The following is a 16,931-nucleotide window of genomic DNA, read 5'->3' as shown; positions in this document are numbered from 1 at the left end:
AAACGTGGCCTCATCTGCCACCTGGCTCTGCTTTTCCCATTTGCCTGAATCTTGGAAGGAGTCCACATCCCCCTGCTTGAAGACTGCAGCAACCCTTAGGAAACAGGCCTAAGGGTTTCCAATCCCTTCGGCTAGAATGGAATGACAGGAGAGGGACCTTTCCTTGCCAATGGTCTTGTTCCTTTCAATTCCTCTGTGACAAAACCTGAAACTTCTGTGTGGTCCTCAGTAGTCCAAGGCTTCCCGCACCTAAAGCCACCCTCTCTCTACCTAATCCTTTTACTATGCCTTCCACATCCAAATTTCATCTCGTCCCCTGCATCTTTTCTGTGTCCTTTTTATTAGCTCTCCTTTCTCTTCTTTTTTTTTTAATTTTTTTAAATGTTTTATTTATTTTTGAGACAGAGAGAGACAGAGCATGAGCAGGGGAGGGGCAGAGAGAGAGGGAGACACAGAATCCAAAGTAGGCTCCGGGCTCTGAGCTGTCAGCACAGAGCCTGAGGCGGGGCTCAAACTCACGAACCAGGAGATCATGACCTGAGCGGAAGTCAGACACTTAACTGACTGACACTTAACCGACTGAGCCACCCAGGAGCCCCTCTCCTTTGTCTCTTCTGTTTTCTTCAAGCTCCTCCACATTACTGTTGGTGCCCAGAATCCTGTATTTCTAGGGCATTTTAGTTCTCTCCTTCCCATCTCTGTTCACCTTCAACTCTGGCACTCTGATTCAATAGCTTCTCAGGTTTCCCTCTCCTCTTCCATCCCCTCGGTCCCCACTCAGCTCATTCACACTATGGTTCATTCCCTTCCTCCACCCCATCTCCATTTCCTTCAAAAGCTTCTGCTTTTTTCTTTGTATTGGGCAATAGCACACAAATGAGACAGTCTGGCATGTAGTCACTAGACAATGTGACCATCACTCCCCTCCCCTCTCTTGAGCTTCCCTGATGACCTTCACTGTTCACTCTCTTCCCTTGCGCTGGGTTGCTGGGGGGGGGGGGTGCTTGGCCCTTGGCCCTTACTCATGATGCCTAGTAGGGCTCCAAGCACACAACACGCCAGGGGATAAAGAGATGTGGTACCCCACTGGACTTAGAGAGGGGCAGTGAGGAGATAGGGGACAGAGAGACAGAGAGAGAGTGCTAATCACATAACATCGCCACATTGCTGAGGTTTCCTCAGCACCTCTCAGGCACGCCCTCTCCTCCACTTCCGTCACCGTCTGGTCCATCACCAGTGGCTCTCAAACTTTTTAACTAACACCCACACTCACAAATATAGTTGATACTGTAGCCCAAGAGAAGTTTCAGCAGACGATACTTAAAACTTTTCATGCTTCGGCTACTCTTGTGTAAAGCACTTACGATTTCTATTCTGCTATTCTGTTTCTTCGAAAGAAAATTCTGATCACAGCCCATTACACTGGCTTTACAAACCGCAAGTGGGTTGGGACCCTCACTTTGAAAACCACTGGCCTACTTGCAGCCTACTGGTCAAGAGTCCTCTCTCTCTCTGTCTTCCTCCGTCCCCCTTTTAAAAGTTCAATTGAATTTGAGATGGTCAACACAGTCCTCTCCCTCAAGCTTCCAGACGCAGAAAATCTTAGCAAGTTCAGTCCCTCTGAAAGTCCCTCTAGCACCCGATGGAGTCCTCATACGTGCAACAGCCCTTTGAGCACCTTCTACTACCCAGGGAAGTCTCTAACAGAAACCTGGGCTCTGTATCTCTTAAGACAGGTGGCACGTGTCCTGGAAATCCCATTTTCTCTAAACACAAGTTTAGATGGAAACATAAAGAAATAGGAGTCAGAGAGATCAACTGGGGTAAACGCGGAGGAAAGCGTAGAAGCCAATCTCTCCAAGCATCCCGGTCCCTGTTCGGCGCTCGGTCCAGTGCCGCCGAGCTAAGCTACGAAGAGGGCAGCCAGCCACCAGCAGTCGGTGTCTTCAAGGGAAGAAGGAGCGCTCCCGGCGGCAGGCAGACAGGCGGACTGGCTGCCCCGCGATCCCTCAGGGCGCAGCACTGGAGTGGCCACCTGACGAGTCGCTTGCTCCGGATCCCCGCCCTAGGGCTCAGAATTCGCGCAGCGAGAGGATCGGAAAGCGGGACCAGGATGTGCGCCGTCCCTCCTCGGAGCTTGGGAGTTGAGGGCACACGTGCAGGGCACGCGTGTGGCAAGAAGGTGTGGGCCCCTCTCTGGGCTCGGCCAGCGGTTTGGACGCGCGCTGGCGCCTCTGCCCCACCCTTTTGTGCTCCCCCACAAGTGGGGGAAAAAAAAAACGGTTCCCCCCGCGTAGTGTGGATGGATGCCCCGGGAGACCCAACTCTGACCACGGACGGGTGGGTGCAGGGGAAGCCGGGGGCGCGCTCGGCCGCACGCGCTCGCGCCCTGACGCACCGAACCTCGCCACGCAGCGACTGGAACCTGTTGCGGCCTCCCGCCCTGGGGGGACAGGCCTGGGAACAGCTGGGAAAGCAGCAAGGAGCAGCTGGGGAGGGCAGGGCAGGAAAAGGAGGAAACAGAGAGTTAACCCTGGCGAGTTTGTCCTGATGGTTCCCAGGCTCCCACGGCAAAGTGGTGCAACCTGCAGAGTCCGACTCTACGTCTCCAAAACGCAGTGGGCAGCAGGAGCGCTTGCTTCTCCACTCTCACGCTCGGTGGAACCACGAACGGGCACGTCCTCTTCAGCAATCCCGGGGCCTCAAAATCGCACCGCGCTTCTAGGGGGCCTAGTGACAAAGCGTGGGGCGGGGAGTACGAGGCTGGAGCCTGACTCTCAGGAGTCCTCCCGCCGCTGTCAGTTGGGCCCGGAGCGCACTTCGCGACTGGGAACCAGGGGTGCCGCTCTCCTCCTGACGCCCCCAGGGTGGGGTGGGGGCTCACCCACAGCTCCAGGAGGCGCCCTCCGACCCAAGCGGGACTTGCCCTAAGGAAACGCAAGATTCAAGTGGGAGCAAAGTCCTTGCGGGCCCCAGCGGTCGTTTCCAGTCGTGCTCAGGAAACATACCGAGGGAAGATGGCTTTAAATAACAGGCTCGCTGTTCTAAATGGTTATGAGTGGTGCCCAATTAGGGATTTCTTGTAAAATTTAAAAGTAAAAATGAAAAGCGGATATTTGTGTTTCCTTTATTATTAAAAAGAATGACTAAAAATGATGACCTTGTTTGGAATTCTTAGCTCTCTTTACCAGTAAAGTCAGCCAATATCGACGGACACCCCCCCACCCTATCCTCCCCCCACCCCCACCCCCAGCCAATACAGCTGTACGAAAAGTGATCGCTCCGGTTCGAGTTCTGTCACATGCACGGATCTAAGCAGAGCCACCGCCAAGGACTGTTGGACCCGCTGCGCTCTTTTCAGTAGTTGCTGAGACCTGTGGGACAGAACGGTTGGCTGGGAGTTGGTTGGGACCCCCTCAACCCCACCCCTCCGCTGTGGGACTCTGAAACTGAGTCAAGTCCCTGCGCCTGGGGCGCACAGGAATCGGATTGCTGAGAAATTCCTGGGCGCGCCCACGAAGCGACAGTTCCTGGTCCCGAATAGAGGTGACAGGTGGAGGGTGGGGGGACCCTTAGAAAGATGTCTTAGAGACAGATACTCGGTCCCAGACCTCTGTTCAGCCATCAAAATAATACCGAAGAAAGTTTTTAAATCCGCGGGCCTAGACAACCTCTTCCCGCCCCCGCCCCATGGGTCTTGATAGAACCTGTCTCCATTTCCGAGTTGGCTGCGAGGCACACAGGGCTTCCAGACCCGCGCCTGTCTCACCGAGAGAGGCGAGGCCGGCGGGGAAGACCCCCAGTCTTGACTCTCCGCAGCCACCTCCGCGCTGCCGCGCCGCGGATAAAAAAGGAAACGGACTTGTGCGCGGACTTGGCCGGGAGCTCGCGGCGCGAAGATGCGCGGCACGCGCGATGCCCAGAAGTGGTCTGGTGTCGCTGCCCTGTGTGGGGCCTGTCGGGATGGAGAGGTACCGGGAAACTCTGTGATCAAAACATTACCATGAAATAAAACTTTTTCCTCCCAGTCCTGGCCATATCTTGGACGCATTATTCACTGCCGACGCCTAGGTTTAAAATGTAATTAGATAAGTGGATATTCGTGTAGACGCACTGACACCGACAAAGCCAAGAGGGCCTCAAGGCAAAGTGAAATGGAATCTTCAAGTGACATTCCGAAGTTGGCAAGAATGTCTGTGTCTCCTCGTGGCGCGCCCCTTGCACACTGAGAACCAGTGTCCCGAAAGACTTGCGACGGATATTTTTAGTGGAGGGGGCGCCCAAACTCTCGAGGCACGGAGTCGTGCACCAAAAGGAAATACACAGGATAAGGCCGTTGGGTGCTGCTGTCACTGCGGAGTGCCATCACCCTCCTGGGTCAGGCGTATGTCTCTTGTTCGAATTAGAACCAGAAATGCAAACTTTCCTCTCCTCTCTCTCTTCTCTCTCTCTCTCTCTCTCTCTCTCTCTCTCTCTCAGTCTCTCTCTTCCTCTGACCCCACCCCCCAGCGGAAGATCCAAGCAAGGGCCGCCTGGGTACCTAGGGAGACTTCGCCTGGACAGCGGAGAAGCGTAACCCGCCAAGCAGCGGGGCAGTAGCGAGGCTTACCCGTGCTTTGAATTAAGGGCATCTCTCCATAAAGTCGGGGCGTTGTAAGCAACCACTCAGAGTGAGTCTAGATACCGTGAAGACTTAAAATCAGACCTTTCAGAGCTGAGAAATGGTCATACCCTCAGAACAATGATTATGTATTTTCCAAGCTGGAATGGTACATAATAATTGCAATGCTTCGGAGGACGTGGGGAGGTGGGGGTGATCTCAAACCTTCATTACAAAGTTCTAATCTGTTGCTAAAGAAGTTCCGTGCAACGTCTGGCTTTTGCAATGCAGCGTGTCTGTTGCTCTTCCTGGGCTTTACTCATAGACTAGGGCAGGATACGTCCTCAACCGCGCGGGTCTTGGAAGATGCAGGACAGATGCTTGCCACGTTCTTTCCTCCCTACAACCCGGTGCGCAGCCGGCAGTTGGAAATTGACTCGGTAACTGTGAAGCAGAAAAAACACTAGCCACTTTGCAATTTAGAAATTATAGCTGCGTGTACAGCGGTCTTCACGCGGGCAAGGGAGAGAGACATCCCTCCCTCCTTTCACCCCGAATTCTCGGGAGGCGCACTACCTAACACCCCATTGGCTTCGGGTGATGCGCAGCTGCCTCCTTAAGGGAGAACCCTCAAAAGAGTTCGTTTCAGGGTTCAACTCTCGGGGATTCTGAGTCGGAAGGTAATTGTCTCGGGGCTGCAGACACCTGGGAGACCGGCGCGCTGACGGCTCTGTAGACTCCTAACATTTCTAAACAGCTTTCTCTTTCTCTCTCTGCTTATTAGTGTGAGGCTTTGGTTGGGCACAAGTTGTGAAAATGAAAGGAAATGGCAAGTCCTATCTTTTCAAGAAAACCAGGAAATAGGACATTTCGCTTAGTATTTAATCCCATATGTGGTCACCCACTTTTGCCCCTCAGAGTTACCTGCAGAGAAATGCATCTGGTTAAAATAACCTTAAATTACAACTGAACGTGCCTTTTCTCCACCCCCCCCCGCCCACTCGCAAAACGTGTCTTAAAAAAAAAAAAAAAGTAAGAATAACAACCTGAGAACTCTGGTGGCAATTTACTGTCCTAACTCTGCGTTTTAAAAACAATAACACTGTCTGTAAATTTCAGTGACACGGAAGCCATGTGTAATTCACTAGGTTTAGCGAAGAAGGTGGTCCCCATCTTGCGCTATTAATTCACCGCTGGTCTGAAGCAGAACAGGCAGGACCTCAGCGGCTCCAGGACCAGGTCGTTCAGCGGACCCGACGGAAGCTCAGACCTTGAGCGGCTTCCGCAGAGTTAGTCCCTTCCTTTGCTAAAAGTTGGTGCTGGGTGGATCCTAAGGTCTGTGGTATAACGTGCCTGTAGCAGACCCAGGATCTGATAAATGGATATTTTATGATTTATCTGAGTAGCCTTAAAGAAGGAAATGTTATGCTAAAAGTGCAAGTTGTACCTCATCACTATCCACTGAAGGAGGAAAACAAAAAGTTTTAAGAAACACCTCTACTGAGTCTGTCCTATGCCAAGACCACTGACCCAAGGCCCAGAGCGCCAGAAACGCTTAGCCTTTCCTCGAAGGCCCATTACAACAGTAATAAGTAGAGGAATTGGAAAAACGAGATCATGTACAACACACTTCAAACCCATGTTGACTTCCTGAGTCTTAAAGAGATACTCTCTAAACATTCGGCAAGACAAAAACGTGATAGGACTTCAGACCTTGCAAAAGTTTAAAGGCTACCTAGAGGTCTCCTGAACTTCTCTTCTGAAAGCTGCCCTTACCAGCAAAATTAACAAAAGACTTGAGATAGTCTCAAGTGATTCTGACAAATGCAGGTTGCCACACTCGAAAATTCTGGTTAAGGAAAAATATTGTACTGAATTTTCTGGATAATTAGCTTAATTCCCCAGGCTCTTTTGCTAAAATAGATCTAGGCTGTCAGTTTGAAACTCAAATGTTCAATAAGGGACCGATCCTAAATCAAGCTCCAACTCTATTGTAGATTGCTGTTCAGTCATCCTTTTTTCCTGACCCAGAAAGAAGACAAAATTCTGTTCATTTACATAGTTTATTGTTGTAAACATTAAAATTGTCTTTCTCAAAGAAAGAATTTATCAGAAAAAAAAAATCAGCGTCTCTAACTGTCATACACCATAGAAAAAAAGGCAGTGACTCCATATCATGTGCCATACTGGAAATATACAAAGAAAAATACTACAGAATATGGCATTATTAAAATTCTTACTCAAACATAAAATAATATATTAACTGACAATTTTAGACATTAAAAAAAAACAAAAAAAATTCAAAGTGCTCAGTAATTTCCAGGGAGTTATGTATATTATAAGCACTCTGGAAACAGTCAAAAGCTGCTGCATGCAAGTTTTGTTTAGCTTTAGACAACAAAATAATCAAGATATAAACTTTCTTTTATCAACATCAACAGTACATACAACACTTACAAACAAGGAATGTTGGACGGTGTTACAAACACTATGTGTCCCTTTTGTCAGGATTTTCTGATGTGTAATACTTGTGCCCACCTATTTTACAATTGAGAAAATGTTTAAGCTCAGATAACTACCAATCTTTATAAAATCTAACAGACTACATAGTGTCTGAAATACTATTTATATAATATAGACATTACTGAAATAGCAAGTGCCTATAACATCTTCGACCTAGAATCAACATGCTTGTCCCTTTTGTGTGTAGTTCTTTTTTTCTTTTTTCTATTTTTTTGCAAACACACTTATCTTTTAGAATTTGTAATATGTATTCATAAATAGGCACAAAATAATTTAAAAAGCCAAACTGCATTGGGTAAATTTACAAGCCTTTCCCTTCTTCAACTCATGCCACCCACGCAACATTTAGTTTTACTATATATTACAGCTTTCTTTACAGCAGAAAACTTTGAAGTCTTTTAAAGGGCAATACTTGTGGGTCCCCTTACAATGTGTGAGGTGTGTGTGTGTGTGTGCGTGTGTGTGTGTGTGTGTGTTACATTTGTCTTAATGGCAACAACCAAACATGGCCAAACATTTCCCATCAGACATTAGGAATGTTTCTTCTGAACAATAAACTGATTTTTAAACTGATAATAAAAAGTTTATACCACTGTATTTGTGTGTAGTCCGTGTTCTAAATCCAGGATGCCCCGGAGCCAAAATGCCCTTTCAAGTTCTGCCTGCAGGTTAAGAAATAGCAACAGTTTTTGTTGTTTTTGTTTTGTTTTTTTGTTTTTGTTTTTGTTTTTGTTTTTGTTTTCTTTAGGGATCGAGGGGCTGGGGTTTTATGGAGGGGGTGGGGGCCAGCTAGAGCTGAGACAGCTCATGGGGATATCTCTGCCTTGTGACTTGCCCCCTCTGGATAGTTTTAGGTTTCTTTCCAGTTCCTTTGAAGTGCATGGGAGAAGGTCTTAGAAAGGTAAAGTGTCCAGGAAAAGTTTGTCAATTATTGCTGGCGGTGGTACCAAGTCTTCTAGTTTCAGGTAGAAAATGCGCTGTAGCCCCTGTGTGCAAAGAGTACGAAGTTCTGGGAGCTTCCCCAACAGTTTGGACAAATAGTTGGGGCGGTTCAACCCCCCATTATTGAAAGTCACATGGTCTTTGAGACAATTTACAATCTTGTTTTGCAGTTCTTCCACTCTCTTGGGTTCCTTGAGCCCGTGTCTCTCTGCAGAAAACACAATCAGAAACAAAAGAGGAACACACAAAGCAGTTAGCTAGCTGGCAGGACGATGGACGCTCAGGGGCAAGGGAAAATCGCGATAGACCCCTCTGGGCAGTTTCAGAGAAGTGCCCTGCACCTGAGGTACTGACCTGTGACCATAGCCAGGGCAGCAATGCAGGAGAAGGCAGAAATGTCGATGTTCATATTCTGCAAGTTGGAGGAGAATTCAACAATGGAATCAATCCATTCCCCAAAGCCACGAACGCATTGCAACCTGTGCAAGACCACCCCATTGCAAAAGATGAGTTTACCCTCCACTGGGTTGGACCTGCAATTAATACCAAAGAGAGAGAGGGGAGAAAAAGAGAGAGAGAAAAGCTAAACAACTAATTACTTGAAGAGCAATAAATGAGGGATTTAAGAGGCACCTAATTACGGAAGAGTTAATAAAATGTAGACCAGTAGACCTTGAAAGGGTTTAATTTCATAACAATCAAGAACGCCCCCTATCCCACTTCCATTCCATTCACCCAAGGCTTCTGGGCTCATTCCTTCCCTTCTTCTTTTGTCTACTGTCTTTTCCTTCTTCTCTCCCTCTTTCACTTTCTTATTCTGTATTTTTCTCATCCACCCCCCTCCCTTTCATTCCTCTCTGTCTCTTTCTTTCCCTTCTTGACTCCTCTCTTCCTCCTTTCCCAGCCTCCCCGGATTGCCTCCTCCGTTACCTGTACGCTAATCGCAGCACAAACAGTTCTAAGAAAGCAGACTCGAAAAGCAGGTCTTGGTCGGCTTTGGGCAGGTCAGCGAAGCCGGGGATCTTCTCGGCCCAGCCCCTGATGATCTCCATGGAGCCAGTCAGGAGATCATAGAACTGCTGGATATGCTGGGTGTCATCTCCACTCATCTGATAGTCAGGGTTCGCCTGGAACTGGAATTTCATTTTAAAAAGCACTTAATGAGGTTCTCTAAAATATATAACCCGTGAAATTGCTAACCCCGCTTCTAGTAGGGGAGCCAGGTTTTTATAACAATTAAACCTCTCTCTGACCAGTAAGGAAATTAGATGTTCCGGGGCAATTAATTCAATTAGGGATGGTGCTATGAGGTCGCTGCTTTAAATATGTAAATTACCATTTCCATACAGACTAAATACAGTGCCATCCAGCCCTGGGAAACGTTCACTCTTATCTCCACAAAACAATTGACACGTTAGTATTCATGCCAGTCCCAGAGTGGGTCTCGAGCAGAGACGCCCTTTGCAAATCTTAATAAAATTGCAGTGGCTTCTAGGTTTGCCCGACATACTTCCTCCAATTAAAGCCCACACATTTCTCACAGCTGGGGTAAAAAAGGAATCTGACCACTTGATTTCCCACCCCACTGCCATTCCTTCTATCTCTCTCTTTCCCTTCCCCGACCCCCAAGCAGGCATCCCCCACCCTGACAGTGCCACAGGGGACAAGGATTAAAGCGTCTCTGTGGAAAATTGGGGATCAAATCCAAGTGGGGCGGGGGGAGCGTTTTGTACAGCCTGTGGTTTGGGCATTAGAGGCATGAGTGTGTGAGTATGTGTGTGCGCGGGATGGCAGTAAGAAGGAGGGCTCCCAGAGATGTGATCACTGTGGCCTGTGCTCTCCTCCTTCCTCTGTCCTCCGGTCTACACTCCCAGCAACATGGTTTGTTTGTGGCTCTGTGTGCTGCGGCTCTGCCCACGGCTGTAAAGCCACAGCCTTGCTGGAGGCCGGGGGCTAGTGATGGGTGTGGGAAGGGGTCCTGCCCGTCTGTCGGTTTGTCCACATGCTACCCCGCCAGCTTCTTACCCTGGAATAGTCCAGGCTGGTCATAGCCGGGTTGGAGTCGACATGGGCCCTGACGAGGGCACTGATCAGACTCACCGGGGGCGAGGGGGGAGAGGGCTCCTGTGGGCTCTTCGGTTTCGAGGGCAAGCGACCTCTCCGGCCTTTTAAACTGTCCGTGCGAACCACTGCAAAGGAACAAACGGGTTAGCGTCGCTCCCCCTAGCGGGACCCAGCTGCCGCCTCGGCCCCTCCCGGGGGAAGGCCGCAGCCCCGGGGCCGCCGGCCGGGCCGCACAGGGTCCCACTGCTTGTAAAGCCTTTACTGACGAGAAGCATCAAAAATGTGGGGTGGTTTTATGTCTTCTTCCAAATGGGTCGTTGGGTTGAAGGCGAGAAGGGCCTGGCTGCTTTCTGCAGGGCGGGATGGGCAAGCAGGCAGCTGCTGGGTCGTGGAGGCCAGACTCTGATGGGGGTGGGGGGTGAGGGGACCCGGAGACCTACCCCCCCCCCCGCTGTGGGAAGTGGAAAACGGGATTGGGGTGGGCGCAGCACTTTCCCGTGGGCGCAGACCGGGGAGTGGGCTGCTCGTCCGACCTACCTTCTTTGACCATCCCAACAGCCAGGCACTTCTGAAATCGGCAGTACTGACAGCGATTCCGGCGCCGCTTGTCCACTGGGCAGTTTTTATTTGCTAAACACACGTATTTTGCGTTTTTTTGTACCGTGCGCTGCAAAAGGAGACAATATTGACCGATTTTTTTTTTTTAATCCAGCAACCCAGGGGATCCAGGAAGAATTTCTCAACGGCTGGGATCTACACTCCCTCCCCACAAACAAACACATATACACCACTCCTTTTTTATTTTTATTTTTTTTTCCTTTTCTTTCTCTTTCTCTTTCTTTTCGTGTTCCTACCCCAGGGCATTTAACAGGAGAAAATTGATAGCGTTAACATTTGAGCTAACCTCGCCGCTCCTCGCTGTGTTTTATATGCCAAGAGAAGGAGAAGGAGACGCTCAGTAAATACAAATCCGTGGGCATTCATATTATTTACATTCCTTGGAGACCTTCTCTATTTAAAATGATAAGATTATTCAATCAGGATGGCGAAATAAAGAGATCACTTAATTTGACCATAGGGAATTCTGTTCCACTTGGTTAGCTCAGACACGGTTCTCTGTCCTAACCAATTTCAATCTGAACAGAGAAGACAGCTCCTAGCACATGCAAATGACCCTCTTCTAACTCTGGCTCCAGCAACTTCGGGCTGGGGCCTGCCGGGTCTTCTGTGTGCAGAGGATGCGACCCCAGGTCTCCCGGCCTTCTACTTCCCTTTCTCAGGCACCCAGAAGCCTCCGCCACAGTCCGTGGACCTCTGTAGGGCCGCCTCGGCGGACCCGGGAGTTGGGCCAACTAGGTGGGACTGGGTTGCCCGCACCCAGGTGCAGCGCGCACTCGGAGGCTCCCGGCACTAGGGGGCCCCTACCTTCCTCCTCCGCCCGGTCCTCTCTCACCTTGAAGAAACCTTTGCAGCCCTCACAGGTGCGCACGCCATAGTGCTGGCAGGCCGCGTTGTCGCCGCACACGGCGCACAGCCCCTCGTTGGAGGGAGAGCCCCGCGACGGCGGCGAGGGCACCTGCGTGTCCAGCAGCTGCGACGCGTGGCCGATCTGCAGGCCTGGGAAGCCCATGGACGCGGGCTTTCGGATGGGGTTGGGCACAGCGAAGGTCTGCCCGTCCACCACGTGGTGGCTGCCCGCCTGCTCCGGGTTCATGGGGACGTGCAGGGGCCCGTCGAAGCGCATCTGGCAGCTAGACACGGGGGTGCCGGGGGGCGACTGCTTAAATGAGAAGAGGGAGAGGCGGGAGACGGGCGTTTTCCTCTGCTCGATCATGTGCGTGGTGGCCACGTAGTTCTGATGGAAGTTGTGGAGGGAGCCTGGGTCATCCCACATGGGGCTGTGCTGCACTTGAAAGCCCGGGGTGGTGGGCGTCGGGGGCGAGGAGGGCTTGTAGTAAACCGACCCGGAGTGCGGCATCATCTCCTCGGACTGAGGGGGCAGGTGGCTGTGTTGCTGGTAGTTGTGCATCTGAATGTCTTCTACCTTAATGGAGGACTGCTGTCCGGACAGGGGCATTTGGTACAAGCAAGGTGGCTTGACGTCGTAGCCTGTGCTGTAGTTGTCCATAAAGGTACTGAAGCTGGGGAGAGAAGTGGTGGCAGTGATTTCAGTGTTGGTGAGGTCCATGCTAAACTTGACAAACTCTGGAGTTAAGAAATCGGAGCTGTATTCTCCCGAAGAGTGGTAACTGTAGCTCTGAGAAGCGGGGCTGGCTCCTTGAGGCGAGGACCCATACTGCGCCTGAACACAAGGCATGGCTGGAAATGAAACAGGGTAATATACACTCAGCCTGGTCAACTGAACACTTTTCCCCGGGCTCGGATACACCTGGAGCTACACCGGCAGCTCGTGGCGGTCAGAGAGCACGTAGGGACGCGAAAGGAAGGGCGGAGAGCGCGAATGCTGTGAAGCAAAACAGTGCAGGGCATGGAAAGGCTGGTCCAAGGGAGACCCAGAGCTAGAAAGCTATTGAGGGTCTCCATTCCCGGATATCTCAACCGCCTCCCCCCTCACCCCCTCACCCGGCCAGTCCCGCTCAAATGAGCCTTTCCTCTGAAGCTCGGGTTCAGCAGGCTCATTCTAGAAATGAGGGTGAATTGCACAATGAGAATGTTGTTCCCCAAGATGATGGGCCAGGAAAGCCTTAAGTGACAGAGTTTGCTGAGGAAGATCGTATCGCCCTGTTTCTTGATGGTCAGGGAACTCGGAGGAGGGGAAAAAAAAAAAAAACAAAGTTGCACTAACCTTCAGCCGAATTACAGGCGTTTTCGAGGAAATTAAAGGTGGACAGTGTCGTAATTCAGTGAAGGACAAGGTTTCCAAGATTTTTAGAAAAGCAGTGGGGAGTCCAGCCTGTCGGATCTCCTCCCTGAAACACAGACACAAGAAGCTTCAGGGTGACTTTCCCGACAGATTCATCTGGGCATCAGTAGAGTCACCAGGCAAGTCCTTCTATACCTTCCTTGGTTGTTTCATTGGAAATTAATGTGTAGCCTTTACCAAACTTAGGAGTTAAGATGAATGTGTAAAAGAGACGGCTGTAAACAACAGGAAATGCCAACCCACTGCACTGTGTAAGTCCTTGCAGAGAGAGGGTTCTGAAGGAGAAAAGGTACTTCATGTACTTATTTAATACTTATGATGTAATAAATTGGGCCCTTTGCTATGCAGGGGGGTAGAGATGGAGGTGGGAGGGTAGTGTCATTTCCATTTTCGTTTAATTCAGACTCAAATAAGAAGAAACTAGAGTTTAATAAAACGCAGCACTGGAAACTTCTATCAAGTGTTTTCTGTAACCCCTGCGGTTACAGAATGCTAGCAAGGCCTGGGCAGCCCTGAAGGCGATCTGAATGGAAGCGTCTGGATTTTGACACAACACTGGGGTTGAGGATACAGGTGAATTGGCATTCACTTTCCCCAGGAAATTTGCCTTTCAACATCTTTAGTGGCCAAGGGGTGGGAGGCAGAGACCCTACTTTTCCAGGAGCATCTTAGGTCAACTGCAGAGGGAGGGAAACACTGCTTATCTGGTGTTGGCACCGAGGTTAGAAGCATTTCCCAACATAGGAAGCCAAACACCTTCCCTATACAGCCTTCCACAATCTGCCTACTTGCCGGAACAAGGCATTCTTGTGTCCCAGTAATTTTCAGATGTTGCCACTTGGAAGGCATTCTAGAGCACAGTCCTATTACTAATGAAAAAGAAAGCCAAATATATCCATTCCTTCTGTTCTCCTTCCCCCACCCCCATAATCTTGCTTCATGGGGAGGAAGGTTAATCAGAAAAAGTAGAAAGGAAAGCGACCCATGATAGCCACAGCCCTTAAGAGATATGCCTGTGCTGGATATTAACCTCCTGGTAACTTCGCAGTTTCATAACTGTACTCTTTACTCTCTATCTCTCTCTCTGTCTCTCTGTCTCTCTCTCTGACGCACTCACAAACACAAGCACGGCATGTGTCAAAACCAGAAATTTCAAGCAACTTAGTAATAGGACACTGTACCAACAGCAACACCACCCCTTATTCAATAATACCCAGGAAACCCTGGCAATCCGGCCAGCCTCGGAGACGCAGTTCCCAAGCAACAAATAAACTGAAGAACTTTCTCCCTGTCCCTTTGTGGGCAGTGTCCCAGACCCTCGTATATACAGGACCTGGAGTCTCCCTGCCCAATGGTAACAATCAATTCTGCTCTAAGAGCAAACTTTGGGCACATTTCCCCGGGCAAGTCCACAGCTCCCCCAAACTATGCAGGTCTCTCTTCCACGTCCACCAATGAGGAGCCTGGAAGCCTGCTGGGAGCCAACTCCCCCCTAGTGCCAAAGCTGGAGTTCGGGCAAATGACCGCTGTGGCTGCACGCACCTATTCCCCATCCTCCCGCCCCGCTCGCGCTCCGAACCTCTGGCGCCCACTTCCAGAAAACCTGCCCCACACATGTGGAAAGAAGAGACGTGCAAAAGAAGAGAGAAGGATAAGGGAACTTGAGCTGCACGGGCTGCGTCTACTCACTTAGGAGTTCTCCGCGTATTTCTTCATTCATTCAACTCGGCCGAAGTGTAGTTGCCTCTGGGAGTCCGAGTGGCAGGGTCGGGGAGAGGTGGGCGAGAGGGGCGAAGGTAGCCTGGTGGCCGACAGCGGGGAGGGCGCAGGAGAAGGCGGCCGCCTGGGCAGGCGAGCGGGACCGCGGAGCCTAGCGCGAGCCGCCGGGCGGACTGGCCCTGGCCGCCAATGTGCCTTTGTTTATGTGGCTCGCGCTGCCGCTGCCAACATGCACCTAAAGTCTCCGCGCGTCAGCGCGCGTCAGCGGCCCGCCGCCCAATCGCCGCGCCGCCGCGCTCCCCGGACTCCTGGCCGGCTCTCGCTTTGGTATATTTCCGACCTGACGTCACGAGTAGGGCCGATTTTAAGGTGGGAACCGTTCTGGGTTCACCTTGGTCGCCAGCCTGGGTTTTTTTTTTTTTTTTTTCTTTTCTCTCTCTCTCTCTTTCTTTCTTTTTTTTTTTTTCCGAAAGAGGTGTGACCTCTCCACTCAGGTCCGCGCAGCCCGCAGCACCACGACATCTCACCTCACCTTCCCCCCCCCCACCTCCCAAACCCCCAGGCCACCGCTGCAGCCCGGCGGCTCATTTGTGGGGGAGGGTGCAACAAAAGCCCGGGCGGCAGGGAACGCTGGCGAGGGCCAGGTAGCCAGCACCTGGACTAGCAAGGGGAGGGGTGTATCTGGCAGTGTCCTAACCTCACGCACTCACAGCTGTCACCCCCATTAGCGGAAGCGCGTACAGACGTCCCACGACCCGAGACGGTCAAAGGGCTCAGGCAGGGTGGGATTTCCCTAGTCCGATGCATATCCTTTTTCTCCTTTTTCCTGTCCATGCCCTCCTCCTTTGGCGTTGGCATTCTCTGTCTCTGTCTCCCCTCCCCTCCCACACACACACACACACACACACACACACACACACAGTCCAAGGTGGAAGGTACTGGGTAGGGCCTGTTCTCTGTGTTCCCTTCTTTCCTTGCAGTGCCCACGTGCAAGGGAGGATGTGGTGCGTGGAAAGGGGAAGAGAGGGGAGCAGGTAGACAGCATCCCAGCCCTTCAGGGATCCCCAAAGTCAGAATGAGGCGTCGCCCACTTTCCTTTCGCAGACAATGCAGCCGAGCAGCGGGCAACAGGTGCGCCTGCGGCGGAAAGGGGCTCTAACCTCACCTTTCGCCAACTCTAATACTTTCGACACTCCTGGGTGCCCACCAACTTGTACCCAGTACGAGTTGTAGAGACACAAATCAACCCTCCTCTGAAGCACAAGGGCTCTCGAAACCTCAATCTGAGAGCCAAAAGGGAAAGGCAAAACATTGGGAGAGGGAGGGGTATCTCCGCGAGCGTAAAGTTGTGCGTCTAGCCCCCCCAGGAGAGGGACTCGGAGCACCGTGGCAGCTCGCCGCACCCCCGCGGCCGCCCGAGTCCCCGCCGACTCCACTTTGCAAGCCAATCCGCCCGCCAGGCTGAGGGCGCAAGGCGCTTTCTAGCAAAGGAAACGCCACCTCTCCCGGGATCGAGCCCCCTTCCCTGTTCCTCGGGCCCGAGCAGGGCGGGCCTCTGCGGGCTTCTCCCAAGGGGCTGGACGAGGCTGGGACGTGGGCAGGGAGGCTTCCGAGGTATATCCCTCTCTGCCCGAGAAGAGTTCCAACCGCCCCTCCTCCTTCGGCAGGGCTCGCTTCCAGGCTGCGGGAGCCCCCTGGCAACTTTCCCCCCGACCCCCATCCTGGCGTTCCCTGGATGGGCAAAAAGCGCCGCGGAACCAGGCGTGTTCCGGAGCCGCTCAGCTCTAATCTGCACCCTAGCCTTTGCCCGCTCCCCAGCGGCTGGAAAGGCGTAGCCATCAGGTGTCCTGCGGCTGCCCCGGGAAGCCTCGGGCTCCTCTGCGCCGCAGCTTCGGCAAAACCTGCGTGACCACCTTAAGTTTCCCCCAGATGTTTCGACTGCCGCTGCCGCCGCCGCCGCCGCCGCCGCCGCGGCTCAGCGGTGCCCCAACGGGCCGGAGCACAAATAAAACCAGGAAGTGTGTGTGAGTGAGTGAGTGTGTGTGTGTGTGTGTGTGTGTGTGTGCGCGCGCGCGCGCGCGTGTGTGTGTGTGTGTATGTGGGGGGGGGCTGTTGTGGTGAGTGAGGATGTGTGAGTAGGGGGAAGAGGGGAGGAAGGCGAAGAATAGCCTATTAGCATGAGCTCGGTAGCGTCAGCGC

The 16,931-nt window shown here is 51.7% G+C and overlaps 1 protein-coding gene across 1 annotated transcript; it reads right to left on the bottom strand.

The window, feature by feature from the left end:
- Positions 1 to 6,729: 6,729 nt before the first annotated feature.
- On the bottom strand, positions 6,730 to 15,168 carry NR4A2 (nuclear receptor subfamily 4 group A member 2). The gene is made up of 8 exons (XM_047085903.1): positions 14,703 to 15,168; positions 12,936 to 13,059; positions 11,583 to 12,448; positions 10,667 to 10,796; positions 10,091 to 10,254; positions 8,996 to 9,198; positions 8,420 to 8,598; positions 6,730 to 8,273 (listed from the first exon to the last, which is right to left on the bottom strand). Exons 3-8 carry the CDS (start codon positions 12,444 to 12,446, stop codon positions 8,017 to 8,019), a joined length of 1,797 nt encoding a protein of 598 aa, XP_046941859.1. The 5' UTR covers positions 12,447 to 12,448; positions 12,936 to 13,059; positions 14,703 to 15,168; the 3' UTR covers positions 6,730 to 8,016.
- Between the last annotated feature and the right edge of the window lie 1,763 nt (positions 15,169 to 16,931).

The sequence above is a fragment of the Lynx rufus genome, unplaced genomic scaffold (assembly GCF_022079265.1).
Source record: "Lynx rufus isolate CCGP_SWC_20201006 ecotype Redwood Valley unplaced genomic scaffold, mLynRuf1.p SCAF_2, whole genome shotgun sequence".
Taxonomy (NCBI): domain Eukaryota; kingdom Metazoa; phylum Chordata; class Mammalia; order Carnivora; family Felidae; genus Lynx; species Lynx rufus.
This window is presented reverse-complemented; position numbering and strand designations above follow the sequence as displayed.